This window comes from Electrophorus electricus, chromosome 4 (genome assembly GCF_041902795.1).
Source record: "Electrophorus electricus isolate QZ-2024a chromosome 4, ASM4190279v1, whole genome shotgun sequence".
Lineage (NCBI taxonomy): Eukaryota > Metazoa > Chordata > Actinopteri > Gymnotiformes > Gymnotidae > Electrophorus > Electrophorus electricus.
In genome coordinates, this window is record NC_137500.1 from 25767432 (window position 1) to 25787516 (window position 20085).

The 20085-nt window shown below is 40.8% G+C and overlaps 1 protein-coding gene across 15 annotated transcripts in view; it reads right to left on the bottom strand.

The window, feature by feature from the left end:
* Positions 1 to 471: 471 nt before the first annotated feature.
* LOC113577152 (protocadherin alpha-C2-like) overlaps positions 472 to 20085 on the bottom strand; it is a 143691-nt gene continuing 124077 nt past the window's right edge. For 9 of the 15 annotated variants that reach the window (XM_035521327.2, XM_035521334.2, XM_081712926.1 and 6 more), the window contains 3 exons: positions 19820 to 19878; positions 11254 to 11339; positions 472 to 3895 (listed from right to left, as the gene is read on the bottom strand). In XM_035521327.2, the coding sequence (XP_035377220.1) occupies positions 3624 to 3895; positions 11254 to 11339; positions 19820 to 19878 (417 nt within the window). In that variant the 3' untranslated portion in view covers positions 472 to 3623. The remainder of the gene's footprint in view (positions 3896 to 11253; positions 11340 to 19819; positions 19879 to 20085) is intronic. The other 6 variants (XM_081712932.1, XM_081712930.1, XM_081712931.1 and 3 more) reach the window with 3 other exon arrangements.

Sequence of the window (20085 nt, forward strand, 5' to 3'; positions counted from 1 at the left end):
CTCTGATGGTGTGATGTTGTTTAAAAGGTCAAGTGTGACACAGATGCTAGAATGACACATACATCCTTTTATTCTCTCCCTCTCCGACAACCTCAGTGGTTTTTAGTAAACACCTCCAACTGATGGATCCTCTTACTCTTACACTCACATCTTTACCTTCACCTCCATCATCTTCCTATCCACTTCCATCCATACAGGTAACTGGCCAACCAAAAGTAGACTGAGCCCCCCCCCCCCAAAAAAAAGGCCTGGTGGTTTTATGATTATGGAGCCTGTGAAATGGAAAACTGCGCATGTCACACACACAACTCCGTCCTAAAATGTGACTAATCAAAGTTCTTCTTCTCTGTGGCACGTGTGCTTTTGTTTCGCTCTCTTCTCTCAGGCTACCATGACTGCCCTGTGGCTCTGGAAATAATCCCAATACACAATGACTGTGATCACAGACAGAGACAAGGTGGACAAAGTTCATCACATTATTAAGAAAGAAAACTTTATTTTTTTTTATGATTTATAAACAAAACACATTACCACTTTATCCATTAAAATGAAATCAAAAAGAAAAGAGAGAAAGATAAATGGACTTTACTATTTCACGGTCACAGTTTGATGAGCAGGTGTACAAAAGTAGGTTTAACAACAGATGAGCACTGTCCACTCGGACTGCGCAGAGTCACCTACTGACCAGCACCAGACACTGAGGGAAAAAATGAACAGCATGAACTCTCACAAGCATACAATACATATACTGATTTATATCAGAGGTTTTTTTTTTGTTTTTTTTTTTTAACATTTTAAGGATTTTTATATATTTTTTTATTTTTACATTTTTCTTAAATGGGTGAAGAAGAGATAGAGATACATAATAATTCAGTTACAATAATAGAGTGTTAGATTAGTATGTCAAACCCAGACACAAAAGTCTTTTCTTCATTTTTTTTCTCCTTAGTTTCTGAAAGTCAAAAACTGAAAGGTAAGGAAAGGACTGATCAAAAGCTTCAGGGCATCACACTAGATAGCATTTACAAATCACTAGAAGGTTTAGTAACATCATGGCCACTTTAAGTGGGTGCGGAGGGTTTTAATACGCAAATGCATGGCAGAGACAGTACATACACAAATTTCTTGTGTGAATAATGGATAAAAATCATAACCAAAATAGTTAAATCATAGCAATCTATATCTATATTCATATATATCTCTATATAGTAGGTTTCCTTCTGACTAGGTCATGCAGCAGTCACAGCTGAGCGATTGTGACGTCAGATTGAGCCATGGGTTTGGGGGTGTGGCTACAGAGTAGACAGGCAGGGGAGGGAACCAATAGCAGCAGAGCAGAAGCATGTCACTGCCACTCCACCAAAAAACATAAGGGCAGAGACTGGAGAGTAAATAAGTCCACTTCATCTGGTAGACTGTGTACTGCAATTACCCAGTAACCATTTCAGTCCTGTTCAGATTTCTGATTCAAGCCTATGTGAATAAAGAAAACTTCACATTAGTTAATCTTATGATTCATTATTTTTACTCAGCCACATCATGACCTGCCCTGGCCAAACTCTGCCCTTTATGCTGGATCTATTCTCTCCCCTCCCGCATATCAAACACAAGCAGTGAAAGACCAGCCATCAACATCGGTGACACACACACGCACGCAGGCACGCACATCCACACACTCAGACAAAAAGAGGAGTGATGTTCACTGGATAAAGCTCTGGACTGTGTACGTATCTGTTGGAGTTCTCAGAGTTACCTCTGTTCCCTGTGGGGGGGGTTAATAGGCTTTATCAGCATTACTCCATGCTATGTGCGCATACCACAATGACTAGAGCTAGCCTACCCAACACTCAGATAGAACAGAGGATGAACCCAGGGCAGAGAGCCAGAGAGAGAGAGAGAGAGAGAGAGAAGGAGAGCACAATAGATGCACTTTACAGATGTAATATAGATCATTTTAAAGCTTAGAAAAACACAGCTTAAGAAAAAAACCAAAAAAAAAACACCACCCTTTTTTTTTTTTTCCAAATCAAAAACCAGGAATGCAAACCTGCCCTTTAATTGCACTGAGCGTGTGTTAGCCCTGCAGGCAGAAAGGCAAGGGTACATGATACAAGACATGACCACATCCTCAGATGGGCCGAGAAAGCAGGCACAGAAACAGGTTTAAAGGTCAAAGTCCAAGGTTTAAAGGAAAAAAAAAACAAAACTAGCGTAGGGTCAGTGCTACAGAACATTCACATCATAAGAATTAGGCCATCGTAAGACGTTTCAGGAGATGAGAGGGTGGAGAGCCTTTCTAATCAATTCTAGTAAAGTTCTTTACATGTATTGTAAAGCCATATGAGCTATCGGTTTCCCCCTTTAGAATCAGAAAATCTCTTTGAGCTCAGTCCCTCACAACAGTGAAAAGGACAGAGGAAAAAAAAAACCCATATACACACACACCTCTCTTGGTAACAGGCAGCTGCATACGTTTATCTAAGCCCAGGCTGTACCTGCTGCTCCCTTTTTGCTGGCTTCTGCCCACTATTGGAGCACTGTTTTAACCCTGTTTAAAATGGAATGTGGTGTGTGTGCACGTGTGTGTGTGTGTGTGTTTGTGTGTGTGTGTGTGTGTGTGTGTGTGTGTAGGGTTGGGGTGGGGGGAATTCTTTTTTTGAAATAATGCACTTATACAATGACAGGGAGAGAGTACTAGTAACAAAAGCAGTACTAAACAAAATGAACAAAAGCGCTTGCAGTTCACAATTCAGCATGTTTTTTTTTTGTTTGTTTTTTTGGGGGGTTTTTTGCGTATACATAAACAACTATTCCTCTCTCTCCCAGACTGTGCCCTTTTTTGAAGACCTTCGTGTTTGTCTTTATGTCCCGTATTTGTCCGAGATGCTCCTCCATCGTGGACACGGAGACAGAGAACATAAGCAAGCAGAAGCATTTAGTTTAACATCGTCACTGCGTTTAACTTTACAGAACAGCGGGCGGCTCGTCCATGGGCCGCCATATTTACACCAGCACACGCGTCCCGCTTCCCATCGCAACGTTTTTCTTTTTCCCCCCCTCCCAAAAACCTTTTTTTTCCCTAACCATGCTGTCCCCCTTTTCGAGTTCTGTCCTTTAGCACACCAGAAGTGGCACACTGCTTTTGAACTTTTCAAATCCGATTTTGTCCCGCTCTCTGACAAGCTCGGAAAACAAAACCCACGAGGACGAATAAGACAGAGGTGTCAACAGCAGCCTGAAACAAATAAGGAGGATGACGTGATAACCTGATCTTACCCTTTCCCCCCTTGTTTGTTTCTCTGTCTCTTTTGAGAAGAGATGTTGGTGAGGCACTGTGGAGCACAGAGGAACATAAATCGATCCCATCAATTACATCAGTAAACAGAACAGGGTTTACAGTAATCTGATAGAATGAGACTCTCAGCCAGTTTAAAGATCTTAATTAGAGGCATCATGCAACATGACTCATCATGATTAGTTTTAGCTCCAAATGAGAAAAAATGGGGTTAAAATGATGTAATATCCTCTAGTAGTGATATTATCAGCCATTTCCATCACGCAGACACCTGTTGAGATCTCTGTCTTATTAAGAACATATCTTTGAAAACTCTTCTTCCATGTCCCTACTCATCATCATCCTTCCCTTTCTCCCGCTTGTCTTTCTTCTCCTTCTTCTTCTTCTTCTTCTTCTTGGCCTCATCCTTCCTGTCATCGCTGTCTTGGCCCTGTCTGATGGAGATGATGGCGGGAGAACCAGGGATGATGAAGGCTTCAGGTGGGATCTCACCAGGTTTCAGATGCTGAGGTGCAGGTCCCCCCGGGCCATACCGAAAATGCCAACTGTTACTGTCCACGCCAGCACCTACGGGTGGAGATACCTCGCCACCCTCATTTTCTGCCACAAAGACGGAGAAAGAGTGGGAAACAGAAAGAGAGAGAGAGAGAGAGAGAGAGAGAGAGAGAGAGAGAGAAAGAAAAATAAGAAAAAAATAAGACCATTCATTCTGTCATAAAAGGTCTAGAATTCCAACCAACCAATGGTTATTAAGAGTGTAAAATCAAGAGTTCAGAGCAGTTAAGTGTGGGAAGTTCTGAACTGCTTTTATTTCCCCAGGCAACAACCACTGTGATGTCAGGTAATGACTTTCCGAGACATAGCACTGCTCAGTGATTTCAGCCCGAGAGTGAGGGAGCTGGTGTGAATGCCTCATCTTAGAGAGGGGCCTGATAAGCATGCAGTATCAGCCTGTTATGGCACCAAATGGAACAAGCACTGACGGACCACGAACGCTTGCCCTCTCTCGTCAGGGCCAAACCATTACAGCAGGAAGTGGGAAAGGTCATAGAAGAAAGCGTGACATTTTTACCAAGGTAAACACATGCTGATAGTAAAGCAAAGAGTATGTGAACACACGAATGGACACACACACACACTCACACACACACACACACACATTTGAGACATGACAAAATTGTGTGTGTGGGTATGAATGCACACACCTAATAGGAGGCACAATGTGAGTGAAGGAGGAATGTGTGTGTCTGTCCTAGTGTAGTTCTAGTGTAAAGGCAATGCTATCATGAGCTAAGATGCTCAAGAATAAAGGTGTGTGCAGGCAAGTGATAACGAGAATAATTTTTATTCTCACACAGGTTGACTCTGTGTTATTATGAATCACCATGCTGGTCTTGCATAGGTGTGTGTGTGTGTGTGTGTGTGTGTGTGTGTGAGACCACCCTCTCTCACTGACCACAAACATAAATCCCAGACGAAAGTGCTACCTCAACGATCCATCTGAGACACATCAGTACAGCTCTGCTCAGACTGCAGAGGGAGCTGTAATAGTTCCTCATACGTGCCCCTGTGGTTCTGACCCCCCGTTACCTCTCAGGCTCACTCTTCCGCTCCTCAACACACATCTGTCATCTCAGGCTACTGGAACACTCTGCTGACACAACCTGTTGTGACATTCGTGGGCGCATACACACTCCACTACCCCCCGCAACCCACTACTGACACATACAAGTCAACTTTAATCAACACATCTGTGAACTACTTCGTACATTTCTCAGGGCATACAGTGTCTCTTCCTTTCTTTGTCCCCTTGTTTGTCTCTCTATTTGTGACATTGAGGGCACTGGGGTGCGAGTGTGTGTATCTGTCCTTATACTGAGGCCTTCACATGACAATTTCTCACTCTCTGTCTCTCTTTCTGAAGACAGTCTATACAGATACTGAAGGAAGTCTATACAGAATAAATTTGATGCAAACATCTGTCTGAAGAAAAATTACTTAATCTTGTACACACACACACACACACACACACACACAAGCCTCTCTTCCAAGCATTATGATACGCCACCCATTCTTATACACATGAACACTCACTGATGTGAATTTAAATGAACATTCATTGAACATATACTGGTGCGTTCGTCCTTTTTCCACCTTAGCTCACACAGAACATAAAACCTGTTGACTGTAAACACATTTATAAAGGGGCAGTTGTTGATCTCTTAGCAACTTAACATCTCTAGGCCCCTATTACAAGTTCATTTTGAGTCAATAGGTCCTTCTCTTCTTTTCAGCGAACAGCATGAAAAATATTATCCATTTAAATCTACCGTATGATACAGATGTTGAGAGAGCTTAGCCCAAAAAACACTGTGGAATTCCTGTCATGAAAATGTCTTGTGAGTGTCAATAAGCTCTGTCAGCAGATAGTCCAGGAGTAGTGTCCCCAGCCTTCCCCACCTGGATGGCTATGCTTCTGAACCAACCAATCACCAGCATACGGTTCTTTATGGCTGTTGACAACAGTGTCAAAGTGACATCCCATGAGTATGGACTAGTCTGTAGTTTGCAAAAACACACCCCAATAACATACAGAAAAAGAAATGCTGCTAACCTGATCTGAATTTGAATTATGTTAAAATTCATAGACAGGCTGTGTACGTGTGTGCGTGCGTGCGTGCATGTGTGTGTGTGTGTATGTGTGTGTGTGTGTGAGAATATTGGTCAGGGAGGTGGTTGTACAAGCAGATGCATTATGGGTCTTTGGGGAATGGCTGACCTTCATTTTCCCTGGCAACAAAACTGTTCTGCACGCCAAATCCCTGTATTACTCCGTCTTTGTCTCCATGACTGTGCATCAGACCCTATTTGGCTACACACTCTCCCCCACCTTAATCTCATCGTGTAGCTCCTCCTCCTCTATTTCCTTTAAGGGTAACAAAGAACTCATGCCCTGCCGGAACAGGAGCCATTACCATTGTCTACTTTTTCTGTAAAGGCAAAAATAAGAATAAAAAAGTAAACCTCCTCCCATGTGGACTCTTCCCCACCACGTCACTCACCCTGTCTCTCTCTCTGTCAACGTTTTCTTGACCTTTCGTGCAATGTCGTAGGTGGAGCTGCTTGCCCCACCACACTGTGATTACTGGCACATGTTTAATGGCTGAAATGAGTGGTTTTATAGCAAAGCTAAAAAAAAAAACTGGACTCAAGATGATGATGAGCAGCAAATTAAATCACCTCTGTACCAGGGACCATACATCATTCGTTCTTTGGCTCATGCAGAATTACATCATGTAGTATGTGGAAAGGATGATGAGGTGCAGAGAGGAAGAGTTGGATGGGTGTGATGTGATTCTCCCTCTCTGCTGGCTTTACACTTTGGAAAGGGTGAAGTTTTGCAGAGGCTGCAGAGTTGGTGGACTACATTGAGCCCTGCCCTTCAGCAGGAAAAGACATTAGAAAACAAATAAACAAACAAAAAAGCCTGTGTGTGTGTGTGTGTGTGTGTGTGTGTGTATGTATGTGTGTGTGTGCGCGCGCGTGTGCGAGTGTTTTTTCACGATGAGAGTATGATGATGAGAAGTAAATACAGTGTGCACACAGTGAATTAATTTTCTGCTACATGTCTGTTCTTGCTATCTTTATTCAGACTACTGGTCTTAAATGAGAAAGCACATGCATTATAATAATGTATTATGATTTTCATTTATTTTTTTTTAATGAATAAGAAGGTACACAAGACTGTGCCATTTTTGATGCTTTGATAAGTCCTATATATGTATAGATATATTCTAGAAAGCAATAGATTATGATTATATAAGTGTAATGGTATAGTAATCTATCTAAGGAATAAGAAAAAAAGCAAAGATTGGACTGTGCATAAATGTGCATGGATGCATCGGTGTGAATAATGACATGCTGTCAAGGATGCATACATTACGCTACACAATAATGAGTCTACACTTTAATGCAAGTTGGTTGAGCAGGCATCTTTAGAAGATGACAGACATGGGTCTATGGATGTGTGCCTGATACATTTATGGACAGATATACTTAGGTGAGTCTGGCTTCAGTTATCCTGATAAAACTTGACAGATGGCTCTAAATACAGCCAAAAAACAGCATGTGTGTGTATGTGTGTGTGGGTGTGTGTGTGTGTGTGTGTGTGTGTGTGTGTGTGTGTGTGTGTATGGGAGCAGGGCTGGTTGGGGTAGGGTCAGTGAGCTATGTGAGTGTGAGAATGTCTCATTCATCTTTGTATTCAATAATAAAACAACAGTCTAGGTTGCAGGTAGAGCTAAACTCTAGGGTGTTATGAACAGAAGGAAAGAATGACACTTTGTCAAAGATAAAGACAGACCTGAAGAATGTGGTCCAGGAAAATGGTTTCTAACAATTTCCACGTGTGGCATATGGTATACTGAGTGTGCAGGCAGCCGGAGGGATGAACAGGTTGACACACCTATTGTGATGAACTTTAAGTGGCCAGAATAGGATAGGTCATGGCCACCCACCTCTCCCTCTCCATCTCCCTCTCCATCTCTCCCTCCGCTCTGTATCTCCAGCTCTCCTTTCCTCTCTCGGCAGGTGTGAGCTGTTTTGCACTCGACCACTGATGCAGAAAGACCTGTTTTAGACTAACCAGCCACAGCACCTGGAACACAGCGCAATGTAGGCCACTGTCCCCAGCTTGCTTTCACTTGTTTTCTCTGTGCTTTTTGTTCTTTGATATCCCTCCCTTTTTTCTGCCTCATTCTGTCAGACTTTTGGTCCCTTTTAAGCATCACTTGAACAAAATTCTATTCACCTATTCTTGTTTATTTATTTTCCTTTTTGTTTTAATCTGGCATCCCTTTCTCTCCATATAACACCCTGTCTTTCAGCTTCCATCTGCCACGCCTGTTTTTAGTTTTTTTACAGCACCACAGGCGCACCTCCCCCTCCCCCCCCCCCCCCACTCCGTTCAGGGGCATGAATGGTTGCTGTGGTAACAGCCTCTTCCAGTGGCTGTGGCGGAGACAGTGATGGAGAATAATACCACCAGACCTTCCTCTCCTTCCCTCTCTCTCTCTCTCTTTCTGCATCACTCTCTCCCTCTCAGGGCTGATATCTTCCCCTAGCAACAGAAGCATTTGCAAACCCCCTCCTCTAATCCCTTCACTTCACCTCTTCCTCTCCTTTCTTTCCCTCCGTCCCCTGTTTTATCGTCACTCTCTCCGTCTCTCTCTCTCTCTCTCTCTCCATATCCAGCACCTCTTCGTTGTCTTGACCAATCTCTCCTTTATCAATGTCCCTCTGCCATTTCTCTCCATCAATCTCAGAGTGAGTAACTAAATGTCCACGTGAGATAAGCAAACAGAGGAACACGGAAACAAAAGAGTAACCATGACGATCATAATCATAAACATGGTAAAATACACAGAATAAGGAGGAAATTAAAAATGAAAGAGACAGAGAATTAGAAAGAAAGGAGGTATGAAGTAGAGAGGGAGAGGCACAGGGCTACATCCTGATTACATTAATGTGATTCTGTTAATCTGGGCATGGACAGCACTTCCCATCTGTTTCAACACACACACACACACACACACACACACAAGCAGGCGAGATATGCACTGGCGGCTCCACTGCTTCTTCCCATGATGCATTTAAATAAAAATAATGGCACTGTCACTGTAGAAAATCAGAAATTTGGTGCAGCATCTAGAGGTTATTACACACTTCCATTACGCCAAAATACACTTCATCATATGCTAAAGATCCCTGCGTTCCTCGGTGACCGCCTGTAAACCCACCATGCCCTGCAAATATTACTTCAAACATGCTGACTCACTCTCTATATGCAGCCAATCAGCTGGCACTATTATCTGACTGACGGGTCACCGCCCCATAATACGTTATTTCTTGATTTTTGCCTCTAGTGGAACGGTACTGTAACTCTTCAGACTCGACAGGTAATCAATGAACATGCAGAGGAGGAAAAAAAAAGAGAGAGAGAGAGAGCAAAGGAGTGAGAAAAAGACAGATTCATAGCAAGAGAGACCAGCCCCTTTCAAAGGCACGCTTTTTGCTCTGTCAAGTCATCAGCACAGACTTAATTAGAACAAATTGCTCCATCATCACCCGAGTAATTGCACTGCCTTTTCCATCACTCACCAGTCCCTCTGTCACTCTCCAACTCCATATATCTGCACTTGTTCTCTCCATCCTCTTCTCATTCAAGTTATGTAAGTAATTATCTTGTCTTTTATGCTCTCTGCTGTCCATTGTACCAAGAGATTTTTTGGGTCTTTTTTTGTTGCGCTCCTTCTAACAGTATCATCTGCCTCTCTTTGTCTCTCTCGGTCTCTCTCTGTCTCTTTGTCCCTGTTTCTCTCTGATCTCCACTGATCTCTCTGATCATCTCTCCGAATCACACCATAATTCCAACCAGCAGAAACTCAACTTGCACACTGATTGCTCTTCTGCTCTGCTAATTTTCTAATTAAATGCACATTAATTATGTAAATGTCCACCTTGCAAACGACCTTATGACCACTGTGACCCAGACTGTTCTCAGATATATACGGGAGAGGCTGATGACAGTGAGGCAGCATCTGGTGGTCAGAGATCATTTCTAGTTTTTCTGCACCTTGCCCAGAATATAAAATTATTATAAACTCCACAAAATTGTGAAGTTTCTACATCTTCTTGGCTGACTTCACTGTTTGCTGCTGATTTGCTTTTGATGCTGCTCATCTGTCGTCCTATTGGCTGTCAGCAGTCTCTGCGTTTCTCCGACTGACTCTAATTGGCTGTGTGATTAATAACCAGGCGTTGCTCTGTAGGAGAGGCAGATAACACATTCTCCTGAGGATAAAGGACATACAGAAAGAACTCATGGGGGGAGAGAGTAAATGAGAAACATGGAGGCAGAATAAATCTAATATTGAGGGTTAATCACTTTGAATGACTGTCTCCAGTGTGTGCATATGTGTGTGCACGTGTGTTTGTGTGTGTGCATGTGTCTTTTGAATGGTGTTATGTTCATCACTGTAAGCACCTCTATGTTAATCAAATAATTTCTGTGCGGTTGATTTTTGTCTCCCTCTTGTCTGTTCAGAGCTTTTCTTTGCCGTACAGATAACCATCTCTATCCTTTGTAATCGTGTCATAACCTGTCTCTGCTGATAAATAATACTATATATTTTTTCAGACACAACTGGAGAAATCAGTTCTATTCTATTCCTAAATCTACCACATTGATATGAATGTTAAAAATGCAGTATAGACAAATGTAGTAGATCAAAATGAATGACCGATATCTAAATATCAATCTAAATGACTTAAAAATGCTGTTTGATATAGCTTTGGTTGTAATATAGTAAGCACCTTAATGCTTAATGTTGCTACACGTTTTACTCTTATGAACACTGTTGCTCATGAGGTAACATTAGGTTCTATTGTGAGGTCACAATGAATTCTTTAACATCTCAGTTCCGTCACTATTGTTTTATACTCTGGCATTCTGTGCAATTATTTCTGTTAAAGTTTCTGTTATAGGGCTGTTCAGCTGCATGTAACAGGGCAATGGCAGAACAACTGCTAGGAAATGAAATGGAAAAAAAAACAAATCAAGGATTTGGAGAGTGAGAGGAAGAAGGGGAGACAGGTAAACACCGACAAGAATACAGAGTAGAAAGGGGATAGAGGTAAACATGAAAAAGCACAGAAAAGAGAAAGATAGTAAAAGATAGAGCGAGAGAATGTCAGAGAGAAAGAAAGAGAAAGCAATGCAGAATACACTAATAGAGACAGTAACAGAGTGATATTCGTGAGGGTGTAATGAAGGAGTAACATAGAAGCCTGAACACATTTGCTGTTCACATTCAACACCAAGTCAGGCTAACACTATAGCACAGATACACAGAATGGTGGAAGTCGGTTTCAGATTCAGACAGGGTGGGGTATCTTACCTGCAGCACTGGAAACGGTTGGCCAGTTCTGCACCAGAACCCCTTGAGCTCCCTGCATCACAGATGATTCCTCCATGTGGACTGAGCTGTACCCACCGACCCACACACACACACAGAGGAGACATTGTTTTGTTCAACACTCATCTTACAACACATTTCTCAAACCAGACTAATCAGACTGACTCTCGTCCGCAGTAGCACAGAAAGGTGTCAAATGATGTGCACATGCCCTCTCTCAGTGTTCCCTTCCAACATATCCTGCCCTTCACACCACTTACGCAATTACTCTCCAACTGCTCTGTTTGGACCAGAAGCATCTTTCTCACCAGAGACGGTCTACCAGCACTTTGCCTGCATGATGTTTTGCTCCAAGAACCAAAGACAGTGTTTTCACTTTGGTAGGCAATTAAAATTTTGACCATGGTCCTATACCATCTGTAATACATAATATACATTGGAATCTGCACCTAGAATTTGCCTCTTGGTGGAGTAGTGAGGAATACTGCTTTCATTTGAGACTTGATAAAAGTTAATCTTGGATCTGGGAACAAAATCCAAGAGCAGTGCTGCTTCAGTAAAGAAATGCTGCTTCAGTAAAGAAATGTGGCTTTAGTAAAGGTTCAAGGCTGTTTTGGATATCAAATTTTGTATAAAGCTTGCCTACTTAATCCTAACAAACGTCATGTGGCCTGTGTGTAAAAGCATTACTGAAATTAAACCAAGGTGATAAATCACCAGGAATCAGTGAGTGTGAATTTGTGTTTGTGTAAATATTTATGTGTGTGTGTTTTTGTGTGTGAAAGAGATTTCATATGAATGTTTCATAGGAATGTATGCCTGACTTGTAGTTCACCTCTTAATGTCAAAATACAAAGGGCTAGATTATATATTAAGGATTATACTTCAATCCCAAATCCATGTTCATACCACTTGCTAGATTAGGGTTTTAAACTCTAGTGCACTTAAATTTTAACACTGCAAAATAATTACTGAACAAACCATCATTCACACGCACACGCACACGCACACACGCACACACACACACACACACACACTTTAAAAATAAGTAGCTAGTATGTCTTTTCAAAATTTGAAGGGCGAGGACTGGGTTTGTCTCTGTGAGTAGAGGGAAGTGTGGTAAATAAAGATCATCTCTGAAAATTTATTAGTTATAGTCAAAGAGTGCAGGGTCACAGGGTCACCTCTAGATACTCCTTTCACATTCCTACAGAAAAGTGATAGATATGCTATGTTCGTACCGCTTCAAATGTCTGTTCTTAAAATGTCTGTCCCTTTATAATATCTCATTCTTTCTTTCTCCCACTCTTTCCCATTGTGTGTCTAAGTTTTTTTTGTTGTTGTTTTGATAGGCTGTGCCCTGCCTCTGTCTTCAGTAGAAAGGGTCAGAGGCTAGGTTATTTTGCAGTCATAGAGATTGATTGAGTTAAAATTCCTTGTCTTGGACATAAAGGCAACAGCAGAGTACAGCTCTATAATAATGGACATTCCATCATTATGAAACAAACCAACAAAAAAATCAGAGAGCATTTATAGGGTCATACATAAAAATGATCATTTCAAATATTTGCCTGCTGTATAATATGGAAATCAACCAACCTGCTGACCCCAGGTCAGGAGTTCATGGTAACATACCCAACCACTGATTACATGTACATGTAATCATAAAAGGTTATATATGTCATCATTTATGTATTCAACATGTTCTGTGTTTTTAAGCAGTGTTCAGAAAACACCAAATAACTGGGTTACTTTTGAGGACACGTCTCTCCTTTAAAGGTGATAGGGATCCGTTCCTCTTGGGAAGACACTGCTCTGGTTTCTTGTAATCCAGAATGTAGTTTTTGTGTAATGCCACAGAAATCCAGAGGCAAGGCCAGAGAGCAAACAAGGTGAGGTCTATGTGGGCTAGTCCTTAAATAATGATTGAATTGCTGTCAAATGGGGACCATTAATGTTTATCTTTTCAGCATTTGGAAGGTGCTCTTATCCAGAGGGATTTACATACAGTTATCAGTAGGCAGCATATATAGTCTCTGGGAATCCAAGCCATGACCTTGTTTGCCTGGGCTTGAGGTCAAGGTACTTGCTAAGCAAACTCACCTTCCTGTCTAGCTGCTAAATAGTTGTTTTGTTGGTGTGATTGGGCTCTTTGTCAAGCTTAAAGATGAACCATTTTTTCCATTTCTTGGCTGAGGGCTGCATTTCTTTGTCAAGAATTTGTATTTTTGCACCATTTTCCTTTGATAAGATCCCTAGACCCAGGCAAAAAGCAACAGCCCCTCAACAGAATACCATGGACACTGTACTTTACTGTAGGAATCATATTCCTTGGATGGGAAGATGTATTGGGGTTCTGCCAGATGCAATATTTTGCTTTTCAGCTAAAAGTTCAAGTTTGGTTTCATTTGACCGCAGCACCATGGCCACAAAATCTTTAACACACATTGTAGCAAATCACAGCTGAAGTCATTTAGCTTTTTATAGTCGATTGGTTTTTTACTCCTTGTGCCCATTTCCTGCAGGCCAGACTGCTGGATCGCTGATCATAAAGCATTTTTGACCTGTAGCTACTTCAAAAGTTGACCTTGACCTTTTGGAAACCCCTCTGACCAGACTCTTCCTCAATCCCTCCTTTGTGAAGGAACTGTCTGATCTAGGAAAGGTCTGGGCAACACTATAAACCTTCCACTTATTAATGATGGTCTTGTTTTAGGAGAGTATTATTAATATAACCAGATGAGTAGAACGACTGTAATCCTTTACAGTAATTCAAACTGAGCAGTCCTCATTGATCTCTTCCTCAAAATCTTCCACTTGTGTACTAGATCCAATGCCACCAAATATACTCGGCGATATTAACTGGGAAAAACTCATTACATCGCACAGAGAAATTAGTTCATGTCTTCATCACCTACAGGTTGGACTTCTGTAGGGCCTTGCATTCTGGGTTTTTATGATGGGGTATAAAATTAGTCTAGTCTTAGCTCAGAGTTAGAGAATGCAGCAGCTACAGTACAAAATAGTTTATTAGGCCTACTTTATTTATATTACACTGGCAGCCAGTCCAACTACAGACTGATTAAAAATACTACTTTTGACCTATAAATCTCTAACTGTTCTTGCACCTCAGTCGCTAAGCCAACATACTGCATATTATGTCCTGACCCACCTGCGTCAATCACAAGGCCAAAGCTCTTTATCAGTATGTACATAAAAACTACTCTTCCAGTGGGTGGGTGTATATTATTCCTCACACTCGAGCCTTCTACCAGAGAACTGGAAGTTTAAGGCTGTGCTGCAGTATTTGTTTCTGTTTCTTGGATTTCTTGCTTCAGGACTGAGATTGATATTGTCGTTCCTAGGATGTGCTCCTGGGATGTGCTCCTGCCCAGGGGTCACAGATCCAAACGGCCCCATCACCACTGGGACAAACCTTGGTGTTAGACCTACACATTGTACGTCCCTATTTTCTCTTTCAGTCCCTTGTTGTCCTCCACCACTGCAGTTCCTCCTGTTTGGACGTGTGGGTTTGCAGCCAAAATGAACTCGGATTCAATTACTTTGCAAAATTGTAATGGGTTTGGAAATTCACCGTGAGCGAATGGTCTACGGACAAATTTCAAGTGTTACTGTATACAATCCCTACAACTTGGTTGTGTCTCTCAGTGTGTACTACAGCCAGCATCTTATATCCTCCTACCAGATGCTGGATTGTCTCACAGGCTCCTCTACAAAGTCTGCATCTTGGATTTTCTCTGATGTGATACAACCCTGCATCAATCAACCTAGCTTTTGTTCTGCCCTGATTAATGCCTCTGTACTGTCTTTCAGTCCTGCCTACATACAAAAAATAAATAAATAAATATATATATATATATATATATATATATATATATATATATATATATATATATATATATATATATATATAATTGCAGTAATAGTACACACAGTTTCTAGAGAAACAGAACATTTCGGACAGAGTTCCTACATCAGCTGTGTAAGCAAAGTGCTTCTGAATTAGTAGGAGGAGAAGCCAGTTTATATATGAAACAGTAGCTGTTTAAATCAGAACATTCCAAGTATGTTTGTGTGTGTGTGTATGTATATATATATATATATTCCAAGTGTGTGTGTGTGTGTGTGTGTGTGTGTGTGTGTGTGTATATATTCCAAATGTGCGTGTGTGTGTGTGTGTATATATTCCAAGTGTGTGTGTGTGTGCGTGCGTGTATATATGTATATATATATATATATATATATATATATATATATATATATATATATATATATATATAAAAATTGAGAGAGCATGTCAGAGTTCAGGATCCAGACACTCTGTGTTTAAGTGTAAGCTGAAAAAAATAGAGTTAGTGTATCCTTGGATATGTGGGAGGTGTGGTTCAAGCACCATCACACAGTCATTCGAGTTTGATGTCAGTGGAGTGAAAGCCTGATGCTGTCTCAGATATTTCATATCTGCACTACACTTTACTTCTCTCTTTCAGTTAAGCTGTCATAGTTTACACTGTGAGACCTTCAGTTTCATATTTCATACAAATACTTCAGTCAGGATTCAGCCCTTAGCTGTGTGAAATGCTGACGAAAATGAACTCAATGGATTCAATTACTTAGCAAAATTGTGTTGAGTTTGGAAATTCACAACCAAAGTTGTCTACAGACAGATTTCCTGTGTTTTCTCAACTTCTTTCATTAAGATCTCCCTTTGCCTGTCTGGCTACATCTTTCTGTGCTCTCCTCAACAGCCTGAGCACGTGCAATATCGCGTCTTTTAAAGACCATTTTCATACAAGAAGAGCAACAATGGCTGCAGTATTGGTGGCAGAGCATAAGAAAGAAAGGGAGTTTAATTATACGTGTGAGAGTGAGTCATGTTCTATCCTCACATAACACCAACCTCACATAACACCAAACCATGGCCACCCAAAACAGTTAAGACAGTGATTGTGCATATGCAGTTTGTGCACTTTTGTGTACGAGTCACAACTCATATGTGCCTTTCTAATCGCTTACTCTCATCTCTCCACACAATAATCAAGAAAGGAGCAAAATGTACACTGAAACATGCTTTAAACTAAAACCTGCTTAGGTTATATTTACTGCATGATTAATACTACTGTACAGTAATTACAATGAAAATGAAATATGTTTAAATATGTTTATTACAATGAAATATGTTTATCCACAATTAGTGTACAGTAGTATTTGTGGATAAACATTTTATTGCAATGAAGTAGATACAATTCATGTTGCTGCTTAAAGTTTATGAAGGACAACAATAACACAGCTTCATATCCTGTGTATTGTTGATTGTCTTCATGCTTTACTGAAATTGCTTGCAAAAACAGTTCCATATAGCAAAATAAGGTCCTTAAAGCATTCTGATTACAGCAGGGAAAAACACCTAACTGATGAGGCACATGAAATAGAAAACACCAAAAATTTTGATACGTGCAAATGAGAGAGATGGTTGGGAAGGCGAGACGACACTGCGGAACAGGGGAAGGGTGCTCAGGAGCCTCCATTTTAGTTCCCTCTGCCTCTACGTCTATGACTGATAAATGTACGTGTCCCAAGGTCAGGCAATTACTGGTGCGACACAACCACCCCGCTGCCCGTTTCACACAATTTTTGCTTCTGCTTTTTACATACCTCTCCAATCAAACACACATATTTTACCTTCATCTGTGTAGAGTACAGACAGCCATATTAAAAAGGATGTCATTCTGAGCCCTGTGTGTGTGTGTGTGTGTGTGTGTGTGTGTGTGTGTGTGTGTGTGTGTGTCTGGATTTGCACTGTTCTTCGTGTGCTGAAATGTGTATGTGTGGAGGCCATCTTAAGGGCTGCAAAGCAGTATTTGGTGAGATGGGTTTTATCCATTATTAATGAGAAACACTGACTTGAATACATGATCCCTATCTAACGTTCATCCATTTCTCCTTCAACTCTACCCCATTTCACCTTTTTCTTCTTCTTTATCTACAATTCTCTATATAGAAATCTTACTTCCTGCTTTTATAATATTGCTTTTCTTGCTTTTATTCATTTAAATATGACTGCTTATACTTTATTTCTAATTATTTGGTTTTAGCATTTGGCATCAAAACCTTTAGAAAACCATGGTAAGCAAGCCCATGAATCCATGAATGTTCTCTAAGTACTAATATTACAAATCCTTCCAAATCTGACCAAAAGCCTAATAGTGTATGAAATGGTGACATGAGTATTGAGCCTGATTTGACTGGAACATTAATACCCTGTTAAATCCCGCAACAATTAAGAAGGAATCGTGTACTTATAAGAAAGCTGTAAGGAAATACACTCACATACACATGCACATAAAATGAAATTAATGCACACAGCCTACAAACGTGCGCCTATCCATCTACAACACTAAGGAGCATGTATAACCTTGCACGCAACATTTTTACACATCCACACACACACTGCTCAAGCCTCACACCTCCCCGCCCCAACCATCCCACCACCTACAATGCCCTCTGTTCAGACAGACTGCTGGCAGCTGGGCAAGCAGCACCTCCAGTGTCCTTCATCGTCACAGCAACAGCGACATGACCCCAAGTTATGCTTCTATCAGTGCCTGTGACCTATTTATTCAACTGTGACCCAGCGAGGAATGCAGCATAGCGAGGCTGGTTGTCTAACTGGATTCTGATTCTCAAGTAACTGGTTTCTTTGCAGTTGATTTCTCCAGGATTGTTAACATAAATCTAGCTGATCATACGGACCCTACACTTGTCAAGATGACATCAGTTTAGCAGCCAAACCCGAGTGAGCCACAATGCGGCATGCTGCCCAGTGGCTCATGGGTAATTTAATACACTGCTTTTTTTCCTGCTACGCTGTGGACATTTTTTAAATGGCCTAATGAACTGTTTTCATCTCTAAATCAGCCCTTTCTACCCTTTTATCCATCCAGTAATTTGATTTTTCATCATTCTTTTCACTCATCCTCCATTCCCAGCTCTTCTCTCCATCCGTTTTGTAGATTATCCATCCTTCCATCCATCCTTTGGTTCAGGTCTGTTTTTTATTAATCTAAGCTAAGAGTGGTTTTCCACCTCAGGTCATTTCATTTCTGATATTGCACATCTGCTGATGACAGACATCAGTATGAAAAGACCAGCTCACAGCTGGACATTATCACGGTCCATTTAAAAAAATACTGCTCGACTTGTAACTAAGAGTGAAAACTACATTGGTCATGTAAGGCTTATTGTAAATTAAGTTCAGTTTCATTGCCTTAAGGGAATTCAGTACCAGTAAAAAGTCAAAGAGACTGGACATTATACATAGAAATTAAACCATGTAGATGTAGATTAAACTAAAGATGTAGAATGGACCATAGTGACAATAAAAATGGTTTTGTTTGTCTGATGAAGAAGTTCTACAAAACTTTATTCATTTTTATGATGCTGTCATATTTCGCGCAGTTGAAGGTAGTAGTCAAGCATAATGTACAACATCAGGACCACCTAAAGCGGCATTAAAGAGGCATTTTCACTCACTGTCTGAATGATCAATTGATTGAATACCATTTTTGATTTACAACTGTGCGAAGGGCATTGATGCATATCTAGCCAGGTATCTAGTCAGGTATCTAGTTAGGTATCTAGCTAAATTAGCAGTACTGGCAGTGATTAGCAGTGAAGACAGCAAAAAACAACTTTTTAATGAGAACCATGATCTTACTTCTCCCATTATTCATGTAATTAGGTCAGTAGTTGTGTAAGCCGATTACATCTGAGAATAATTATTTTCACTAATGTTAGCAAGTGGCTTTGTTGTTGTAATAGTGATTGAGAATTACTGTAATTATTTTTAGTCTAGCGTGTTCTGCTTTGCACAAAGTGAATTTTTATTTATTTCATTTCTTTTGCTGTTTACAACTTGAAAATACCATCCGATATTAGCAAGGCAACAAACATATTTATTAGTTAGCTATGTAATATGAAGGTCAATTACATTTTAACACATAAACAATTTCTCAGACACTGCAGTCAAGTGCTTTGCAGAAAATTCTTATTAATTATTATCTTATTTGCTCAAGTGTAACATTAATATAACATTATATATAATGTTTTTATATAAGCAACTAGCAATCTCATCATTGCCAAAATGTGCATGAACAAAATATCCAAGGGACTTCATAATACTTTTTTATTATCTGTAGCTATAACTAGCAGTTTCCAAAGTGGACTAATACTTTGGTAGCCTGTGCAGCTGGTTGACCTGCATGACAGTAGGCCTCTAGCTCTCCAGGGATCTTCTCAGCAGCAAGGCCCAGAAGACCCCTCAAATTCTACACTTCCTTTTAAAGTTTTCAAACAATTCAGATGTTGCACTGTTCGTTCTGACGAATGACCATAGCACATCGTCTCACGCTTGTGCACGGATCCATGTGGAGAATTGATGGAGTGTGTTGCTGTTTATATGCCAGGGGCTTTGGAATGCTTCATGAAGTGCTATGTATAAAGCAAGGAGAGGGGAGAACAGCCATACCTTTGCATTCCTGCTCTGAGCGAAGCAGAGTATCTCCAGTCGCTACTGGGGGCCTTGGGCTGCAGCAAAGATAAAAAAAGGGGAGAGAGAGAGAAAGCAAGAGACAGATAGAGTGGTGAAGAAGGATAGAGGCGTTAAGTACTAATATGGATTACACCAAGAAAATATACATCTCATCAATAAGTCATGGGGAAGAGCTGCAATAATATCTTCATTCGTTATGGTGACAGTGATTATCTCTCCGCAGAGGGTGGGAGAGGCCTGAA